The sequence below is a fragment of the Camponotus floridanus genome, unplaced genomic scaffold (genome assembly GCF_003227725.1).
Source record: "Camponotus floridanus strain SB8 unplaced genomic scaffold, Cflo_v7.5 scaffold1, whole genome shotgun sequence".
Lineage (NCBI taxonomy): Eukaryota > Metazoa > Arthropoda > Insecta > Hymenoptera > Formicidae > Camponotus > Camponotus floridanus.
In genome coordinates, this window is record NW_020229214.1 from 1,362,284 (window position 1) to 1,380,941 (window position 18,658).

Here is an 18,658-nt window from a genome sequence, read left to right on the forward strand (position 1 = left end):
AGTCGTCCGGTGCTACGACATTCTTACCTAGAGATAGAAATCGCGTTAACGATTTGCTCTAAGGAGGCTAAAAGTAATATTTATCTCGGATGTGGCAAATGTGTATAAAATATGCGTTAACAATTTGGGGAAAGTGTGTCAGAGGAAGAAAATAAATACTTGTAATTTCCCAATACATCCTTCATCTTCTAAAGTTTCCACGATTTTATGGGCTTTTGCGCAAGATCTGAAACGAAAAATTTTTACGATTTGCTATTTTTATTTTCTTTAAATCACATGTATAAATAGACTTGTCGCATATCGTAGCACATTATATAATTGTCATCGTGAACACACGATTCGTTACGACCGAGTTTTTAATACCTGAGTATACGTAAATAAATGCATTGCTAATGTTCATACCGAAATGTCTTACAAAGATATTTTTTTAAAGATATTTATGGTGTGGACATTTTTTTTGTATGGCCTATTTCTGTTCTTATGCGAGAATAGGCCGATCTAAGCAGATTTTAACAACGGATGGAGAATTTAAAGTTACATTTATTTTACTCGTCCAAACTAACTTGCAAGCTGCCAAGTATATAAAAATTAATTTAAGACTAGATTCTAAGTAATTCATGCATGTATACATGTAAAAATTTTCATACGCTTAGATTGAGCAAATTTAATTTAAGCGCGACATGATCAGCATTAGGGAACTAGGTTTGACCACTGGCACTGCCTAATAGCGAGTGGCAAATCGTTCGGGCGAAAGTAAAAGGCGACAATATGATTATTTAGTTAAAAAAGTTTATGTTTTTATTTAATATATATAAATAAATAATAATAGCAATAAATAAATATTTACAAAACTTTAAATATACGATTGAATTCCAATTATCATTTATTTCGTATACAAAAATACATCAACTGTCTTCATTGGTTAATAAAATAATAAATGTATATGAGATTAAAAAAAAGAGAGAAATTACGTGACCGGCGGAAATACACAATTCTCTGAGAGATACCTTACATATTAATATATGTAGGTTTATCTTATACACTAGATAAATCACGCTGCAAATATAAACTAATGACTGCAAAATTGCGTATATAACTTATCGAGTTAATAGCTTTCTTCACTTAATCGTTTTTAACGCGAATTTTCTTAGTACTGCATTGATGTAATAAATAAGTAGTGCTCCATTCAATCGCAATAATATGTAATAAAAGGTATAAGTGAAAATTGAATGTCACGATAATTTTATTAACTATATTTTTTTCGAGAGCACTGGCTTCATATTCACAATATACGGCACAACAATACAAAATATTTTATCTTATAACTGAAATTGCGTAATTTATTATTTTTATTTTATCGATTTATATGTTATATTAATGCAACATTTTGGCACAACTTGTCATTTTAAGACGAGCTTAGGACGAGCTATTAGATTAACACTTAAATAATTAAATACTTTTATATAATTGAAAATTTCTCATTGATGCGGCATATTATATACGAACGCGTTTATTGTTTAATTATTTAATTTATTGATTGCAAAGGAATGAGATATAATTCTTTTGTATCTTACAACTTTATTTCATTTGTTTGCCTCATATATATGAAATTTATCGAATTCTGTGTAAAAAATAAATTTATAAGAAAAAAATTTAAATAGGTAATAAATATAAATAATCATATATATGATATATTATTAAGATTATTAATATTACTTAAATGCTGTGTTGTAGGCCATTTTCGCGAAATTTCAGCCTTTCTGTTACCCAGTCACATTGTTGAGCAACGATTTGTTAAATGATAGAGTCCCAAATACCGAGAAACGAAAGAAGAGACTAAATACAAATACATACATAGATAATAAACGAAGAAATAGATTTGATTATCTTTGACTAAATTTTTGGCGTATATCGCCTATATTCGCCTATGTATGTAGGCCTGAGCTTAAGTTTCATTATGACGAAGCACGACTCCACGTGGAGGTCGCGATACCGAATTGCACGAGTACTGCATAATACGTTATAGTATTACAATATCGTTGATGATATCCCGTCCCGAAAAGGAAATTTCACGTAGAATCGTGCTTGCGACACTCGATAGCCTCTACGAAACCTGAAGATTCGTGATTTCGAAGACCAGTTCATGCAAAGCTTTCCTTGCAGAAGATGCTTCGCTACGACCCGTTTTATTAAGAAATTCCGCATACACGTGTACATACAGAAGAATACTGTCAGTTAATGGCCAAAAGTATTTGAAAAAAGAAAAAGTACGAACGTTCTACCCATTTACCGCTAATTTATTAACCCGGTGCGACGTGGCGGTCGGGACCAATTTCCTTTTTCCTTCGCGCGACCGCATTCGTTCTACGGACGTACTGACCTCCAACGTACTGACTTTCAACGATATCGCGTAAACCGGTTCTTCCGAGAAGAGGGCCGTGCAATTTGACGGCCCCTCTTCCGGCGCGGATATCGGGATCGCGATAAAATGACTCAGGGTGGACACGCGGCAATTTCGTATATATCTATGAGTAGAAGCACGTTCTCAAAGATTTCTTCGTCGCGCCGCTGTTTTGCTCGGCGGTGTTAGATTTCTTAGCCCTCGCCGAGAAGGGCCTGAGACGCATGAAGAGGTAGGCCGAGAGCACGCACGAAGAAAGTAAAATAGCGAGGAGTACGATGAGAGTAATCGCGAATCCGGGAGTGGTCATGCAGATCATGGTCGAGCCGGCTGCATTCTCGTGAACGCGTTGCGGAAATACCATCGTCGGCCCGCCGTTCAACAGCTGTTCGCCGCTGTTGTTGCCCTCGTCGATGGAGAAGGTCAGATCACCGGTCGAGACCACCCGGATGATTCGATTCACACCGACGGCCTTCTGCGGGTTATGCGAGATCTCGCGGGACTTCCTTCTTCTCTCGTCCCGAGGCTGTCCGGCCGCCGCTTGTAAATAGGCCTCCAATGGCAGCGGGATCGGAGGCGGTAAACCATATCCAACATCCGGATGCCCGTTTATCGCGTGATGATGATGATGATTCTCCAGGAGACCCTGACTGTCCAGGAAGGGCGACGATTCCGAGCACTGTTCCGGACACTGGTAGCGGCAGATCTGTATGGTGCATTGGAAGTGAACCTCCATGGAATCTGGGAATTTAAACGCCTGGAAATGGGCGTACGACAGCACCGACGCCGAAGCGCCGAAGTTCTTGATCTTGGTGAATCGGGACATCAGCTTAGGCCGCGTTATGCAGCCGCGCTGATCCACCAGCTGTATCGGCGCGCGTTTGCCATCGTGCGCCATGCAGTTTCTCACGAGCATGTCAAACTTGGAATCGTCGTCCTTGATCGCAAGCACCATCGTCATCGTCTGACCGATCTTGACGAGTCCCGAGACCTCGGAGGCCCACGGTCCTTTTCCCACCTGTATCTGCATCCAGCATCCCACGTTGTCACCGGCAAAGTCTGCGCGTACCACGTCTAGCATGTCGACGGGGAAGGGACGGAAAGTGACCGACTTCTCGTACAAATCGTGCCAGGTGCAGCGCAGCTTGCGCGCCTGATCCCAGACCTCCTGCACTTGGGGATCATACTGCACTACTATGATGTTCTCGAAGTATGTCCCGGAACCAGACTCGGCGCCGTAGCCGTACAGTCCGTTCTCCGTGTTACCGGCTGTCCCGCACGCGTGTATGCTGATCTCGAAGTTGACGGACGTGCGACCCAGTCCCGCCGGCAGATGAACGCAATTTACGTTGCTATAGTGGCCCTTGCTGAAGACAATGCCGTAAAACGGTTTGTCGAAGCCCAGGTAAACCTTCATCAGATTCTTCTCGCATTTCACATCCAGCGATACGATTTTCGGCATATCGGGTGTCGCCACTGGCCAGGGTTCGACGCCGACCGCGGTACTGATTCCGCTACCGGTCGTATAGATCTTATCCATCGCTTCCGGTTGCGCTTTAGAAGGCGGCAACGGTGGCGGTGGACCGTGATAGGCAACATTATGATGCGGACGTGGCAGACTTAGCGCACCTCGGCCCGGTGGTAGCAGGGGATGGCCTCGGAGGGCGCCCGACTTATAGTGATTTCCTCCTGCATCTTTCTCCGCTATGGAATCCAATGCCAATTGATCGGAATTACTTAGTTCGTTGTCTTGGCGATTCAACGCTGAATTATCGTTTCGATTATCCTCTCCCGGAATCGCCTCCACGACTTCTACTTCCTCGGCTTGAGCCAGCTGCAAAAGGAACACGAGCAGTCATATATTGTGCGTCAAATATATATAAATTCGATCGGAAAGGTACCGCAAGTTTGAAAAAACGATCGAAGAAGCGGATCAATTAAAATATGATCATGGTACCGCGAATTTATACAGATTTCTATGAAACTAGTCACGTATCTATGATACCGCTTCTTTTCGTATCATTAATTATTTATGTCGTGTGTCTGTGTTTACGACTGATTCAATGAGGCTACATTACCATATCCGGGATCCCATTCACGAATCTTATTTTTAGCGTTAATCTCGCGTGTGTCTATATTTACGGATGTTGCTTTAGATATACGCTAATTTTTACACACACACACACACACACATACACACACACACACATATATATATATATTGTATATATATACATCCACCGAAAAGAAGAGGACGAAGAAAAAAAACGACCATACAACGGTATCCGCTTCTCACGCGCTCAATGGAAGGCCTAAGTGTGTCAAGCTCGACGGAATCGCGACGCGCGCGCCGAGAAATGCGGCGCGGGTTCGATTATCGGATCGGACAAATGGAGCGATCGTCGAAAGAGTTATTTCCGGTGGCGCGATAGCCGAAGGCGACACGGCGCGAGAAGAAGGGGAGGAAAAAGTGCCAAACTTGTTCGTCGTTAGTGTGTTCGAAGGAACGTGACATTCGAGGGCGACGACGAGGGAACGGAGTGAGAGAGGTCGAGGGAGGAAGGGAGGCCCGCGACGGAATAGGAGCAACGAGTCGATTGCGTATAGAACTTGTACGTTTTATAGTGGCCGATTGCGTCACGCGTGTGACCTTAGGGCATAACGGACCACCCGTGTCTTTAGCCGCGGGTCAATCGGCCAGTTCCGCGCGGAGCGCGCACGTTCGGCGCGGTTCTCCTTCTCATCCCCCTGGTCCCCCCCTCCCCCGTCCACTTATCCCGTCTCGTGGATTTTCAATGCGCGCGTCCCCATAATTCGCGACAGACCGAGGCCTACTGAGTCACTTGCGGCGGATCTCGAAGGAGAAGCGCACAGCTGATGGCGGTCCACGATGAATGGCGAACCACGCTACCACGTTATGTTACGTCAGATGCATTCCGGTAATTTTGATTTTGTTTCGGTGAACACTTTTCGAAACACCTCGCGTCTGATTGCAAACAGTTCGACGATATTCTCTTTTATTTTATACATCGAAAATATAAGCAACGACAAATAGAAACATTAATATATGAATAATTATAACGTTTCCGCAAAATTTTTCTTATATAGTTGTCAAAGAAATACGATTTCTCGGGTATTCGCAATAATTTCTCAAAGCCCATTTAGAAACAGATAACTAGATTTCGATAAAACCGTTAGCCCGCATAATTTACAGAGATATCGGCGGCGGACAGACGGGGAATACAGAAGACAGAAGGCGCGCACGCGGTAACGACGACGCGCGTTTCATTCACATCCCGTTCTATCTCGCCATCGCTCTCTTATAAGGCTAACGATAATCGTCGACCGAGAGGTTGAGACCGGGAAATAAAGAAGACGCGCGCCGATGAGCGCACATGTGCATCGAAAATTGTGTCGGGCCACAGGAATGCAGGAATGAAAAGGGTACACCGACCGCGCGCGCGTGCAAAGAAACCGGTCGTTCCGCGCGAGATTTTTGCGCGTAACCTTGTAAGAGAGCGGACTCGATAAAACGTTACTCGGGTCTCCTCGCGGTAGACACCAGCAGCGGATCAGAGCGCCGCTCCGCGCACCATTTTGAGACATCGGGACAACCGAGTCGAACCGGGCGAGTTCTGCCCTTAGCTCTGGGTCAGAGCACTGGGTAACGGCATTGCCCGGCCATGTGCTCGTGTATCCGTCGCGATATATCTGGGTTATTATGTAGTAATTACCTACGCGCAGAGACGGCGACAGAGAGAGAAAGAGAGAGGAAGAGAGAAAGAGGGAAAGACGCACACCTATCCCCCGTGATGCCTTGCGTCCTCAGATGTCGCTCCAAATGAAACCGAATCAATAGCAATGTGTCTGTGCGAATCTCGTCTTTCTTCCATGCGGAATGCGTTCGATTAATAACGATGTTGCGTACAATGTTGGAACGCATTTATGATGATCGATGTAAGATGCGAGATCGGCGTCTTAACTCTCTCCGTTTAACGTGTATTTTCTCGGAAAAAGCTTTCGCAAGGGAAATAAAAAATTTTCGCTTACCCCCTTCAATAGGAGACAGGCTAGGATGCAAATGCGTAACTGCATACCGCGTTGGCGTCCACGGTGGAACAGTATATCGTATCACTGAAAAGATAAAATACCATGTATCATTGAATTAAATTAAATATTTTAATATGCATTATAGTATACGGAATATAACATAACTTAATAAAAACATTTTTTTAAATTCGGGAAACTAAATTAAATATTTTAATATGCATTATAATATACAGAATATAATATAACTTGATGAAAACATTTTTTAAATCCGGGAAAGAAATTATTCATTTTCTGGTGCATTTACTTTAATGTTATACAAACTTTGAAAATTGCAAAGTTAATAAAATTTTAATATATTTTATTATATGTTAAGGTAGGTAAATTTAATATGTGGCGCGTGCGATGTATGGAAGAAGTTTTTATTTCGTTCAAAATTGACTATATAAAATTCTCCTCGAAAGAAATTTGTTGTGAAGATAGGTAACAAGAAATCTGATGCCAAATTAAATTCAAAATAACAATCTCAATGTAATGGATATTAAAATTGAGAAATTCAGATTTCTGCAAAAATTTATGTAAGGGTTTTTTAAATTATTAAATAATCTCATATAAAATTGATGAATACAATTATTAAATAATCTCATATAAAATTGATGAATATAAGCGATTGTGAAGTACCTAATTAATTGTAACTTTTTCTATAATACAATAAGTTATTTATTATATACAATAGTTATTTATTATATACAATAGAATATTTTATCGCAAAAATTTAATCCTGCAGAACAAATAAAAATTCTAATAATATAAAAATTCTAACAATGTACTTTATTTTTAACGGAATAAAATTTTTCTGCATGTGTACTGTAATTATAACATGGTAAATTACATTAAAACAGATTTTACAAATTTATCGTAGCTATATTATAAATTATATTAGAAAAGCTAAAATTATATTAAGTAGAAAAATTACACGGAATAATTATTCTTCTTGAATTTCTTCTTTTGTGAAACTATGCAATTTAACTGTACTAATGTTGTGCATTAAATAAAATTTTGCGTGTCGAAAGATTGAAAAAAAAGAGTTCGATTTCTGAGATGATTCGCGCAAAAAATAACATTGGCAATCAAACAACAATTTAAAATGTATGTTAATTTAACATAATTTACCTGTAATTCCAATTGTATAGCCGAATGTAGTTCTCTAAGTGAGAGGTCGTCTCTTATAATGAATAAATGATTTTGAGTGATCTCCTTCTCGTCAGAATAATCTTCGATTGCTCGATACAACCGCAGTCTGTAATTTAAGTTTAATTGCATAAGGAGGGATCTTCAAGAGAGAGAAAGCATCGATTTTGTCATATACATTATATCAATTGCTTTCTCATATACATTATATCAATTGCTTTCTCAATCAAATGTTTCGTAATGCGGGATATTTTGCAGCCAGCAAAAAATAATTAAATAAGATATTTAATTATTCATAAGATATTTAAATATCCCGATAATTAAATTGATATGCCAGGATCAATATCTTGGTGAATTGAATTTTACTGTCCAAAGCTTGTAATCGAAACAAGCTTTACAGCGATCGCAAAAAAGACGCCAAGGTTACTGTTAACCGCTGTTCACATTTCCGCTATGCGAGTGATGCGTCTGTAAGACGGTTGTCGCGTTTTGCTTGTATTTGATCGCCAATTATCAGACGACGTGTTCGCTTCGCAACCACTAGGCCATCTGTCCCAAATTCCTCCCGAATGTCCCGGTTTTTGCTCCGTTACCTCGTCGAAACCGCAGTCCCTGTCTATCGGCGTGAGTCAAATTCGTAAAATCCGCAGAAACACGCGTAGAAATCTCATTGGGACGCTCATTGCGCTGCTGTTTCCGCGCGAGCTGTTAAATAAATTGTCCAACACAGATATTTGATGGCTTTCAGCTCGAAACTACATGAAATAACGGGCTACCGAGATATAATTTTGTCGCGCGTATCTTCAACAGCGGTAGTGAAAAGAGACGCGGCTAGAGTATGTCACCTGGCTTGTCGCACTTACCGCTACTCTGCATACACATAGGGACGGAAGTCAGATTCCTGATACAACTTTCTTTTCTTTAACCGAGTACCTAATCACGGAAGACGAGGAAGTGTGTAAACGGAAAAAAGACATGATCAATACACGTAATCACGCTTGTCGAGACCTTTATTGTAGAGAGTCAATTAAAGAGAATAGAGAAGGCAATAGAGAAGGCAATCGGTCGTAAACGGTGGGTGAGCAAATTTATGTTGCGAGATTCTAATCTATCTAATTGTCTCTCTTGGATCTTAGCTCAGAGACGCACTGCGAGAATGTCTCTAGATAATCTTGTCCTATCTATCTCTTCTAATTTTCGGTATATCTCGATCCCGATCATTGAATCTTAAATTAAGGATTTATCTATGAGAAAGAAGATTAAAGTCATTCGCATGTAATTGAAGATGACGCGACTGCTTTCGCGCGCGCGCACGAAAGAGAAAAGCCGAAGAGACGATACCTGTGCGCGTTAATGTGTGCATTCCCGGTGTTCGAGTGGCATGTTTGACGTTCTATGAATGTAGGCAAGTAGGCTCCTGCGCGCCGTTGATCAACGTTTGCGCGCACGTGGGACCGAAGTCAAAAGGACCAACCGGTTAACCGGGCGCGGCCACCGCGACGGCTGTTCGTCCAATTTGCGAATACTCTACTGGTTTTGTACAGTCGCGATAGATTGTAATACATTTAAAACTTGACCCACAAACGACACACTTGGGTCATTCGTGTCCGATCGTTTCAGCCTTGTCTTGATATCTTTAAGCAGTTCGCTTCTAACGATTGCTTAATGTCATTTTTAATTTTTATTTTATATAACATATTTATATATGTTTGTAATAAAATATTTCATAAACGCGTAAAACTGTTATATAAATAAGTTGTAAATAAGTTGTTATACATATATATTGGTTGTTATATATTGCTGTTACATTTCCATAATTTTAATTAACTCCATATGAAAAACTTATTTCTGAATGTATAAAGAAATAAATTTTTTAATAAAATCTTTCAGAAATCAAATTACAAAAAATATTTTTTATAAATTTGATTTCGAAGAAACTGTGTTTTTCATTATAATTTTTACTTGATCAATTCTTGTACGAGAGTTTATCGCGTTTCTATTACATTTAGCATAATAATCAATTGTTAAATTATTAAAAATATATTAAAGAAAATTATTTTAACACTTTCTAAAATTTTACAAGTATTTTCTCAAAATGTCAAATTGTTTGAAATAACTTACAGTCAGCCTTTTTACACAGATAATTGTTTAAAGAAATTGATTCGACATGAATAATCTAAGAGCCGGATTAAAGTACTGTAAAATATTCTATACCACAGTCACATTGAACTAATAATCTAATCGATTTTCTTCAAAGGTGAAAGCGTTTTTCTAGGACTGTTAAAAGAAAAGCTCATAGAGATATTAATTAAGAGACATTAATCGCTGCATCCAATCACAAAACCTAATCGATTCACCTAATCATACATATTTAATATAATATCAATTAACAAAGAATCAATAATATTGCAAATTTTAATTGTTATAATATTTTTCAAATGTGTCCGATTCACGAGCATTCTCAAAGTTGTATATTAGCTGTTATTCTGCTCTTATAATTTGTGTCACGATAAATCGCGACACCTGTCCTTCCTCTTACAGGTTGTCCGTGTACTGGAATAAAAATCACCACGGTCTCGACTGTTTACACGTCTCCCGTTCCGCGTTAACCATGTATCGGGTATGCCGAAGATGTGGCGTGGTGCCAAATACATATAACGGTTCTGTCAGTGTGGTGATTCCGAAGTCGGGCGTTCGCATAATGAGCGCCTAATAGCGACCCATATAGAAAGAATGTAGCTCCTCCGTCCTGTGTTTTCGCATCCCCACCTTCCCTCGTTATCTCCTCTCCCGCATAACGGACATCGCGTTATAAACAACGTGTGTAACGCTGAATATTCGGAAGTAAAGACACATTGATAAATTTATACATTATATATTATCCGCTTCCTGCTTTAATAGATTGATAAGCACCTGTCATCTAATATACCCGCTCCATTTCTTCTCTTCTTGTCTCCAGGTTTTATCTCAGTCGATTAACTCGCTTGAATCTCGATATGCACAATTTCCCGAGAATAACGACCACACATTCGCGCCGTAACTTAATCATCCGTTGAAAATAGCTGGTAATCTTGTCGATAAATTGAAATTGAACGAATCGCGCGCGGTATGTTATATGCGCGAATCGCAATTATGAAATGCGCCTATATCAAAGTATCAAATGGTAGCGATAAGCAAATGAGCGCGTGCCATCTGTATTGCTCGTCTTGCTTATCCACGATGTAGTAATTGCACGGTAATCGAGCGTAACGAAAAGGAGCCCGACGATCACTTCGATTTGCAATCCAAAGAGACCGCTGCGTATCTCTGCGAGGTGTAGAGCACATATAAGAATTGTGCGTTGATTTTTAATAAATATATATAAATTTTTGTACCAAAAATAAACGTCTAATTTACAAACTTATAAATATATCAATTTGCTCTTTTAATCGATCTGATGAATTTGATCTTTTAAATAAACTTCAGAATTTTTAAACAACGATAGTTACAAATTATTGTGTATGTGTGCGACGCGTATTCACATTTTTTAAATAAAATTATACATTAATTAGATAGATGTATATATTTCATCGCTTTCTGATAAAAATGCAAATACGAAATCACAATCTACTTACGATCTACTTTTTCTAACATGTGCTCGACCTCATTTGTTTTACATACAACGGCATGCGAAATTAGGCGCCTTTTAATTAACGATGCGCTAACATTTCGATATATTTCTCTAATGTTTTTTTTTCTTTTTTGGAAACGACACACTATAATATTAATTGATTTATATTTATAATGACGTACGAAAGAAATCACGATAATAATTTCGGAAGTGTTTCATAGGATACAGTAAAACGAGTCGGCGTATGACTCGATAAAACGGAAACAACCATCCGGCTATGTCTTCTGCGGCTGAAGGTGTAATTTCTCTCACAAACTCGCACTCCAGTCGTGCGTTATTAACACATTAGTGAAGTGCGAATGGTGACATGCGATTCACTTCTAATAACTTAATCGGTGACATAGCGTTAATTGAATTACTACGTCCAACATGCGATATTAACCATCGGACTCAAGACAAGAAGCACGTTTAATAGCCGCGAATTACCTATAACGATGCATGCTCGCACACGTAGAGTATTCCGGGATTAAATTACCGCTGTCTCGCGCACATTACAGTCAGCTGTAGTGAAACGAACACGTGCTCGGAATGTGACAGGTGGATAATACTTTAGTCGTTGGTTCCCTTTATTGCGAAGGACGAGTCTCTCTGTTAATATATCAGGTTTTTACCAACGTTAAATTTTCTCTCACTACTTTTTTAAAGCAGCTCAAAAGTGGATTGTGCTGAGTTTATGTATTGAACTTATGTAAACAATGAGATGATGACGGCATTTTCTAAATTGGCGCAATGATACCTTTATTTTTTTTTTAATGAATCCGGATGCGAGTGGTTGTCAAGTGTGCTTGATCTTCCTTCGAGGGGGTGTCAGGCGAACGAAGCGTTACCACACCGATCGGTCGGGATCGAACGTTAAAAGTCCTGGCGCACAATTCCGGCCGAATCCGCGATTTGCGGACGCTGCTGTTGGCGAAGCGCCGAATTTCGCGTTCGCTCGAATGAGATTTAAGAGCCCTCGGAAGCTTCGTGCGTGCGACTGATCACCTCTCTTCGTGGTGACGCGATACTCCGCGATGCCGCGACAGCTAGAGAAAGAGACGCGAGCGGGGCGGCGTGTGCAGCCGGTCGCCGGTCTCGGAGGTGCACGCGGGAACCCGAAGAGCCTCGGAATAGGGTACACCTGTCCGATATACGGAGTATACTACAAACGTAGCGGCCCGCCCCCTGACCCAGACAGCCGGTACAGTTATATAGGTCCCTCGTGCGGCGGAGCGAAGGATATCTCTCTCCGCTACATTCGCTGTGAGTCTGAGATTCGATGAACGACGCCTCGTTTTCGTGTTGTATTCATGTTTGCGAGAAGAGAAAGAGAGAAAGAGAGAAGAAACTCACGGAGGAAGAATCTGTGTGCACCTACATCTCACCGGGATGTCAATGATACCATATGTACACCGCCGGGAGCAGAAACAGCGTGGGGTGTTCGATTTAGTGGTAGATTGACGACCAAGCTCGATACCTCTCGATGATAATCCGAGGATTTCGATTAGACGCCTTGGCAACTTCTGACAACACACCTGCCTGTTTCATTAATTTTTTAGTATATATGTATGCTAGGAAAACGCTCGTAAAGCAGATTAGTGAATACCGTCGCGCTCTTTCTGCATGTCCTGTATTTGCACGACTTATTGAATTATACGCGAATGATAAAACATTAATATGTTGCCGCCGTACTTAAATTGATGATACTAAATATGCAATTTATTACACGTCTCACGCATACACGTATATCTGAATCGATATTTAAAATCTATACACTTGCCACAGCTCATCTTTGCCCTCATCTTGCCATTTATCACAGCGACTTTCGCGTTCTCATAAGAATGGACTACTCGTTAAACGTTCAATGACATTTAACGTTTTGCATTTCGCTCGTTACTTAACATGTCGGATAAGGTATATTTATTAATTAGCGATCTGTCATATAGCTATACATGATGTCCCTAATCCGCTGCATTACTATTCAATGATAGATGGTGGATATTAAAATTAGAAAAATGTATGTTTAAAAAAATATTGAGTTAAATAGTTCAATAGTTTTGTTGTATGTAGACAAATGATTATTTTTAACATAATATAAACTATTATTATATATACTATATATATAAACAATATAAATTAAAAAATATATTATACAATATAATAACATATATCTCTGTTTTAATATTATCTAACTACAAAGCGACCAAAAGAAATTTTAACTTCTCTAAAGGAATTCAAATAAATTATATTATCATTTTTCATTGATGTAATTCAATAATTTCAATGTAATTTATTTATTATAAAATAATTTATTAAGACCTCTTTCTTGTTCCATATTAATTTAATTAAAAAGAAACAATTTTTATTATCAAATTATATTTATAACTGAAAATGAACGAATTAATCTAATGCCCAAAATAGGTGGAATGTCTCTTTCAACGTATCTTTAATTGATTATATTATAAATTAGCAGTCTCTGACGTTGCAGAAAGCAGTATACAACGAATGCTGATAATTTATCGATTAGCGGTTACGTAAGAAATACACTTATCAAAATTTATAATAATTTTTAAACTAAATTTATAATTTTTATTTCAAGAGCATTCATTATGTGTGCATATATTGAATGTTACATTTGAATATATACTAAATTATTGATAAAATATTATTGGAAGATATATAACTGTCGATAAATTATCATACCTGTCGAGTAAGGTGAAAGATTATGTGATACAACCGATCGTTCATAATAATGATACCAGTTTTGATTCACAATCAGATTTGGGCATTTAAAATATAAAAGTACACATTATAATATATTAATTATATATATATATATATATATATATATATATATATAATATCATATATTAATTATATAGAATTATAAGAATATAACACAAAATATATAAATATTACATTATTTTTATCAAATAATAAATAATATTGAAATAATAATATTAAAATAATATTATTAACAACTTCTAACAGCATCTTTTTTTTAGCAAAACTTATGGAAACTTGCAAATCGATTTTCGAGACTTTGTAAAATACATTGCATTTTCTTAAAAACAATTTCCTTTCGGTAATTTTATCAAGAGAAAAAAATTCTAATTTTTTTTATCAAAGAATATAATTGTATCTATCTATTGTAGGGAAATTCTATATATATATATATATATATATATATATATATATATATATTTTTTTTTATACGAATATACATATACATCAAATATCTTAGTTAAACTATTGCGTGAGACATTAAAGTTTTTGAAATATGTTAGTTAGAGTTTTATGCAGTAAAATCCTTGATATGCCATTTGTATGTCACACTACAGTAGATTAATATGACATTTATGTAATTGTTCAGCCTTATACTCGACATTTGTAATAGGATTATAGATGAATTATGTGTTGCTATTAAAAATTGAGCATAAACAAAAAATTCATGTCTTTTACAATAGAATTGCATTCTCAGTAATCTTAGTTTTGCTTAATTGGAAACATCATTGAAATCGGAAACTTGTAGTCCAAAAAGTATTCTGATAAAAACATGAAAACTGAAAATATGTTATTCATTGTTTTGCTCAGTGTATTGTTTCTACTAGTAAGTAATTTAGTTGTGTATATATTAATAAGCAAAATTATATTGTTTTCTTGCAAAATTTCGTACTGAAAAGTTTTCTATTCTTGCAAACACTTCGGATAATCTTAAAAAGCTCTGTGTTTAAGCATATACAGGGCATTCAAAATTTATGTATTTCTATGTATTTATACGTATATAATTTAATTAAATGTATAATTTAAGATGTTTAAATTTAAAAAATATTGAAGAGACGATCAGATAAATTTTTTTGCTAATCAATGCATTTATAAAACTTATTCAATCTTACATGTTCGAGCACGAGCGGATATCAAACGAGATTGTCGGCAACAAACGAATGTTTCTTGGGGTAATAATATTTTTTATATTGCTGGCATATAATTGAAGAGAATGAATTCGCTTTTCTTAATTGGATTATTTAATCTAGCATCCTTAAAACGATTGAAGGCCGGCAACGTTGAAGAAAATGATATAAAATTAAAATGTTACTTGAGATGCTTTATGATGAAGAGTGGTATTCTTAGCGAAAATAACAATGTAGATATCGAGAAGGCTGTACGTCATCTTCCGCGTAGTATGCAAGAATCGTCGAGAGAAATTCTTAATCGGTGTAAATCGATTCGTAAGTCTTCTTATTATTTTATTTTCTTACAGCAAGATAATTTTCGTTATAATTAGTATAAGTTACAAAATGTACACATGTATGCACATATTGCATATTTTTCTTTCTATATAAAATATACAATGGAATACAAGTGAATATGAGTTTGAAAAAGTAAAATTAGTTGTCAGAAAAAATAATTGAAAAATTAATTTCTAGCAACGGAAAATGTTTGCGACAAAGCTTTTCAAATAGCTAAATGTTACGTTAAAGCACAACCAGAAGTAAGTATCATAAAATGTGGAGTTATACAACTAAAATAAAACTTATATTTAAAATGTAATTCTAATTAAAATTCTTATAATCTGTGGACGTTTTATTTGCAGATTTTAAAAAGCGTATCATTTGTTTAAAAATGATTGCTTTGCGTTTACACATAAAGCACTACATTGAGAAATATAAATAGTAATAATATCCGAAGTAGTTTTATTTATATATTATTTTATTGAAATTGTTATATATTATTTAAAATATATAAAGAGTTATTTTCTTATAGCTTACAAAAATATCTATTTTAAAAAAAACAACTATAAAAAATCCTACATATTTATGTATACATATATGTATGTATAAAGATATGTTATATTGATATTCAAATGTATATCAAAGCTTTTTCGAAAGTCTTGAATTTTATTATTATCTCTTTTTTGTGATGCTGATTATCCTTTTCATTCTTTAAATATCATTTTATCATCATCGAAATATTTTAATAATTCGCAGATAATAGCAATGTGAATGATTTTATTTTCATTTAATAAACGCAAACTTATATTTTGAAGAACGAAATAATTATAATAGTAATCATATCTCTAAGTTTACAACGTGGAAAAGCTACCATTGCGAAGATTGCATTTTAATAGCTCAAGGCTGTTTAAAAGTTCAACAGTAACTAATTTTAATTATTAAAATTTTAATTATTATATAACTTTTATATCAAATATGTTTCCGAAGCAAAAAAGGTTATGAAAAAGATGATAACATATTATTTTCATTGGAATACATTTATTTTGCTTTAATATGATTCCATATAATTCCGTACATTAAATGAATGTGGTTATATACATTAGTTTAGTATATGTGAATGTATTTTTATGTATCGATAAAAATAATTCTCTGAATTTAAAATTTATATTTTGTAGGTTATTAAATAATAGGATTTAAAAAATATGACGTGCGTTTGTAATTTAATTAATTTTACAAAATACATGTGTATTTATTCGAAACATTCTGCCAATAAAGATGCTGAAAAAGATGCGGATAGAAATAGATGAATGACCATAGTAACGCATAATATTTATTTATAATTTATGTTAAATTTTTTCGCAATCAACACTACACACTTTGCCAAAATTTCAAAATTTCTTCAGGATAAAAGAATTGATCGATTAAACGCTTCTCATAACATCATAAAACATCATCATGTGTGATCATTGCGCGTAAGTGATTCTATATCTTTATACATTATATGAAATGATTTTAACCTCTTGCATCGTTCTTTGGATAAAGATATATGACAATATAATAGTTCTTTGGATAAAGATATATGACAATATAATACATAAATAAAAGTAAGATAAATGTTTTATTTTTGTATATGACATTATGTTGTAAATTATCTTATAAATAATGTCATACAATTATTAACTGACTTAATTAATTAACTAATTAATTAACTTTTTGTTTTTTGATATAGTATTACATGTAATGTACAAAATGCTAACGTAATCTCCTTTATAGCAAAGTTACTAGTCAAAAAGGATACGCTGGTCAAGTGACTTGTCGATGCGAGCAGTAAGTTCTCATGTACATATTTATGAATTTATAAACACACGTTCATATAAAACTATTTCCTATAATTTATAAACACACGTTCATATAAAAAAACTATTTCCTATAATTTTAACAATTTAATAATGTTGTACATTATGTTTGTTTAAACGATTAATGCATTCTTTTGAATGTTTATACCTTGTTCAACATATATTCTGATAAAATAATTTCTAAAAAACCTAAGAGAGAGAACTATTATTAATTTATTTAAATATACGTTATATGCATACATGTATGTATGTACATATTATGCATTATGCTTGCAGGGGCGAGAAGAAGAATGATGCGGTTAGGGAGAAAGATTACGGCGGATGTTGCAGCAAAAAGTAAAAAGATTATAATAAGAACTTTAAAATAAGAAAAAAGTCATACGTTTTTAAACACCTATATGGTCGCCTGATTACGCGATAACGATTTCATGGGCGTTGCGACGCGCAAGTCCCTCTCGGGGACCTTGATAATTCAGTGATTGTGACTCGACTGAAAATGTGCAGAGATAAAAAGACATATGGAGGATGCTGCGGTGCCAAATGTTGCGCCGGGACGAAGGAAGAACGTGGCGGATGTTGTAGCGATGCCAGCACGGATCCTAAGAGCTGCTGCCCAACAGGAAAGTAACGACGATCCTACTCGAGTCCTACAAGGTTAAAAAGGCGGCCATATGGGCTATCTCAAACTAATTCGTGAATTTGTTCGTTGAATTTATGGCTATGACTTTCGCTCGAATATTAAGTCAGATACGTGATAATCTGATCCTTATATTATTTTATAAATTATCTAATATATTGTCATTATGTTTTCTTTCCATTACTAGAGCGAGAGAGGCAGCCGGTGGTTGTTGCATGTCCGGTTGCTGCAAACAATACAAAAATGAAAAGCGTGAAGCAGAGTCAGCAGGCATTGATTGCACCAAGCAAATGAAGGATACCGTAGGAAAATGTTGTGCCGAAAATCGTAAATAACTTTGAAAAATATTTACACGTTATAATTCAAAAATACACAAAACATTATTTCCGTTTTACGTATATTTCATAAATCGATGATATTCGGATAATAAAAATAAAATTTGTATGTACCATGTGTGATTTGTGATTTCAAAATCGAGCGTTACAAGTTTTATAAAGCGTGCCAATAATTCTGTCTTGTTTATCCTACGCAAAGCATTGCGCGATGTTGCTCCGATAAATTACGTTTCAATTAATAAAATGCTTATCACGTAAGGATGTAACATGAGGTAAGATTGCCATTTTGATTTCAAGTATCGGTAACGCA

General features: G+C 36.0%; 2 protein-coding genes across 2 annotated transcripts; one reads left to right on the forward strand and one right to left on the reverse strand.

Moving 5' to 3' along the window:
- Positions 1 to 1,595: 1,595 nt before the first annotated feature.
- LOC105250400 lies at positions 1,596 to 12,449 on the reverse strand. The gene is made up of 4 exons (XM_025408307.1): positions 12,046 to 12,449; positions 7,622 to 7,748; positions 6,452 to 6,535; positions 1,596 to 4,235 (listed from the first exon to the last, which is right to left on the reverse strand). The coding sequence occupies exons 3-4, from the start codon at positions 6,494 to 6,496 to the stop codon at positions 2,526 to 2,528; spliced, it is 1,755 nt and encodes a 584-aa protein (XP_025264092.1). The 5' UTR covers positions 6,497 to 6,535; positions 7,622 to 7,748; positions 12,046 to 12,449; the 3' UTR covers positions 1,596 to 2,525.
- Positions 12,450 to 14,781: 2,332 nt separating this feature from the next.
- Positions 14,782 to 15,977, forward strand: LOC105250401 (general odorant-binding protein 83a). The gene is made up of 5 exons (XM_011256472.2): positions 14,782 to 14,898; positions 15,187 to 15,244; positions 15,323 to 15,517; positions 15,716 to 15,780; positions 15,883 to 15,977. Exons 1-5 carry the CDS (start codon positions 14,845 to 14,847, stop codon positions 15,907 to 15,909), a joined length of 399 nt encoding a protein of 132 aa, XP_011254774.2. The 5' UTR covers positions 14,782 to 14,844; the 3' UTR covers positions 15,910 to 15,977.
- The last annotated feature ends 2,681 nt before the right edge of the window (positions 15,978 to 18,658 follow it).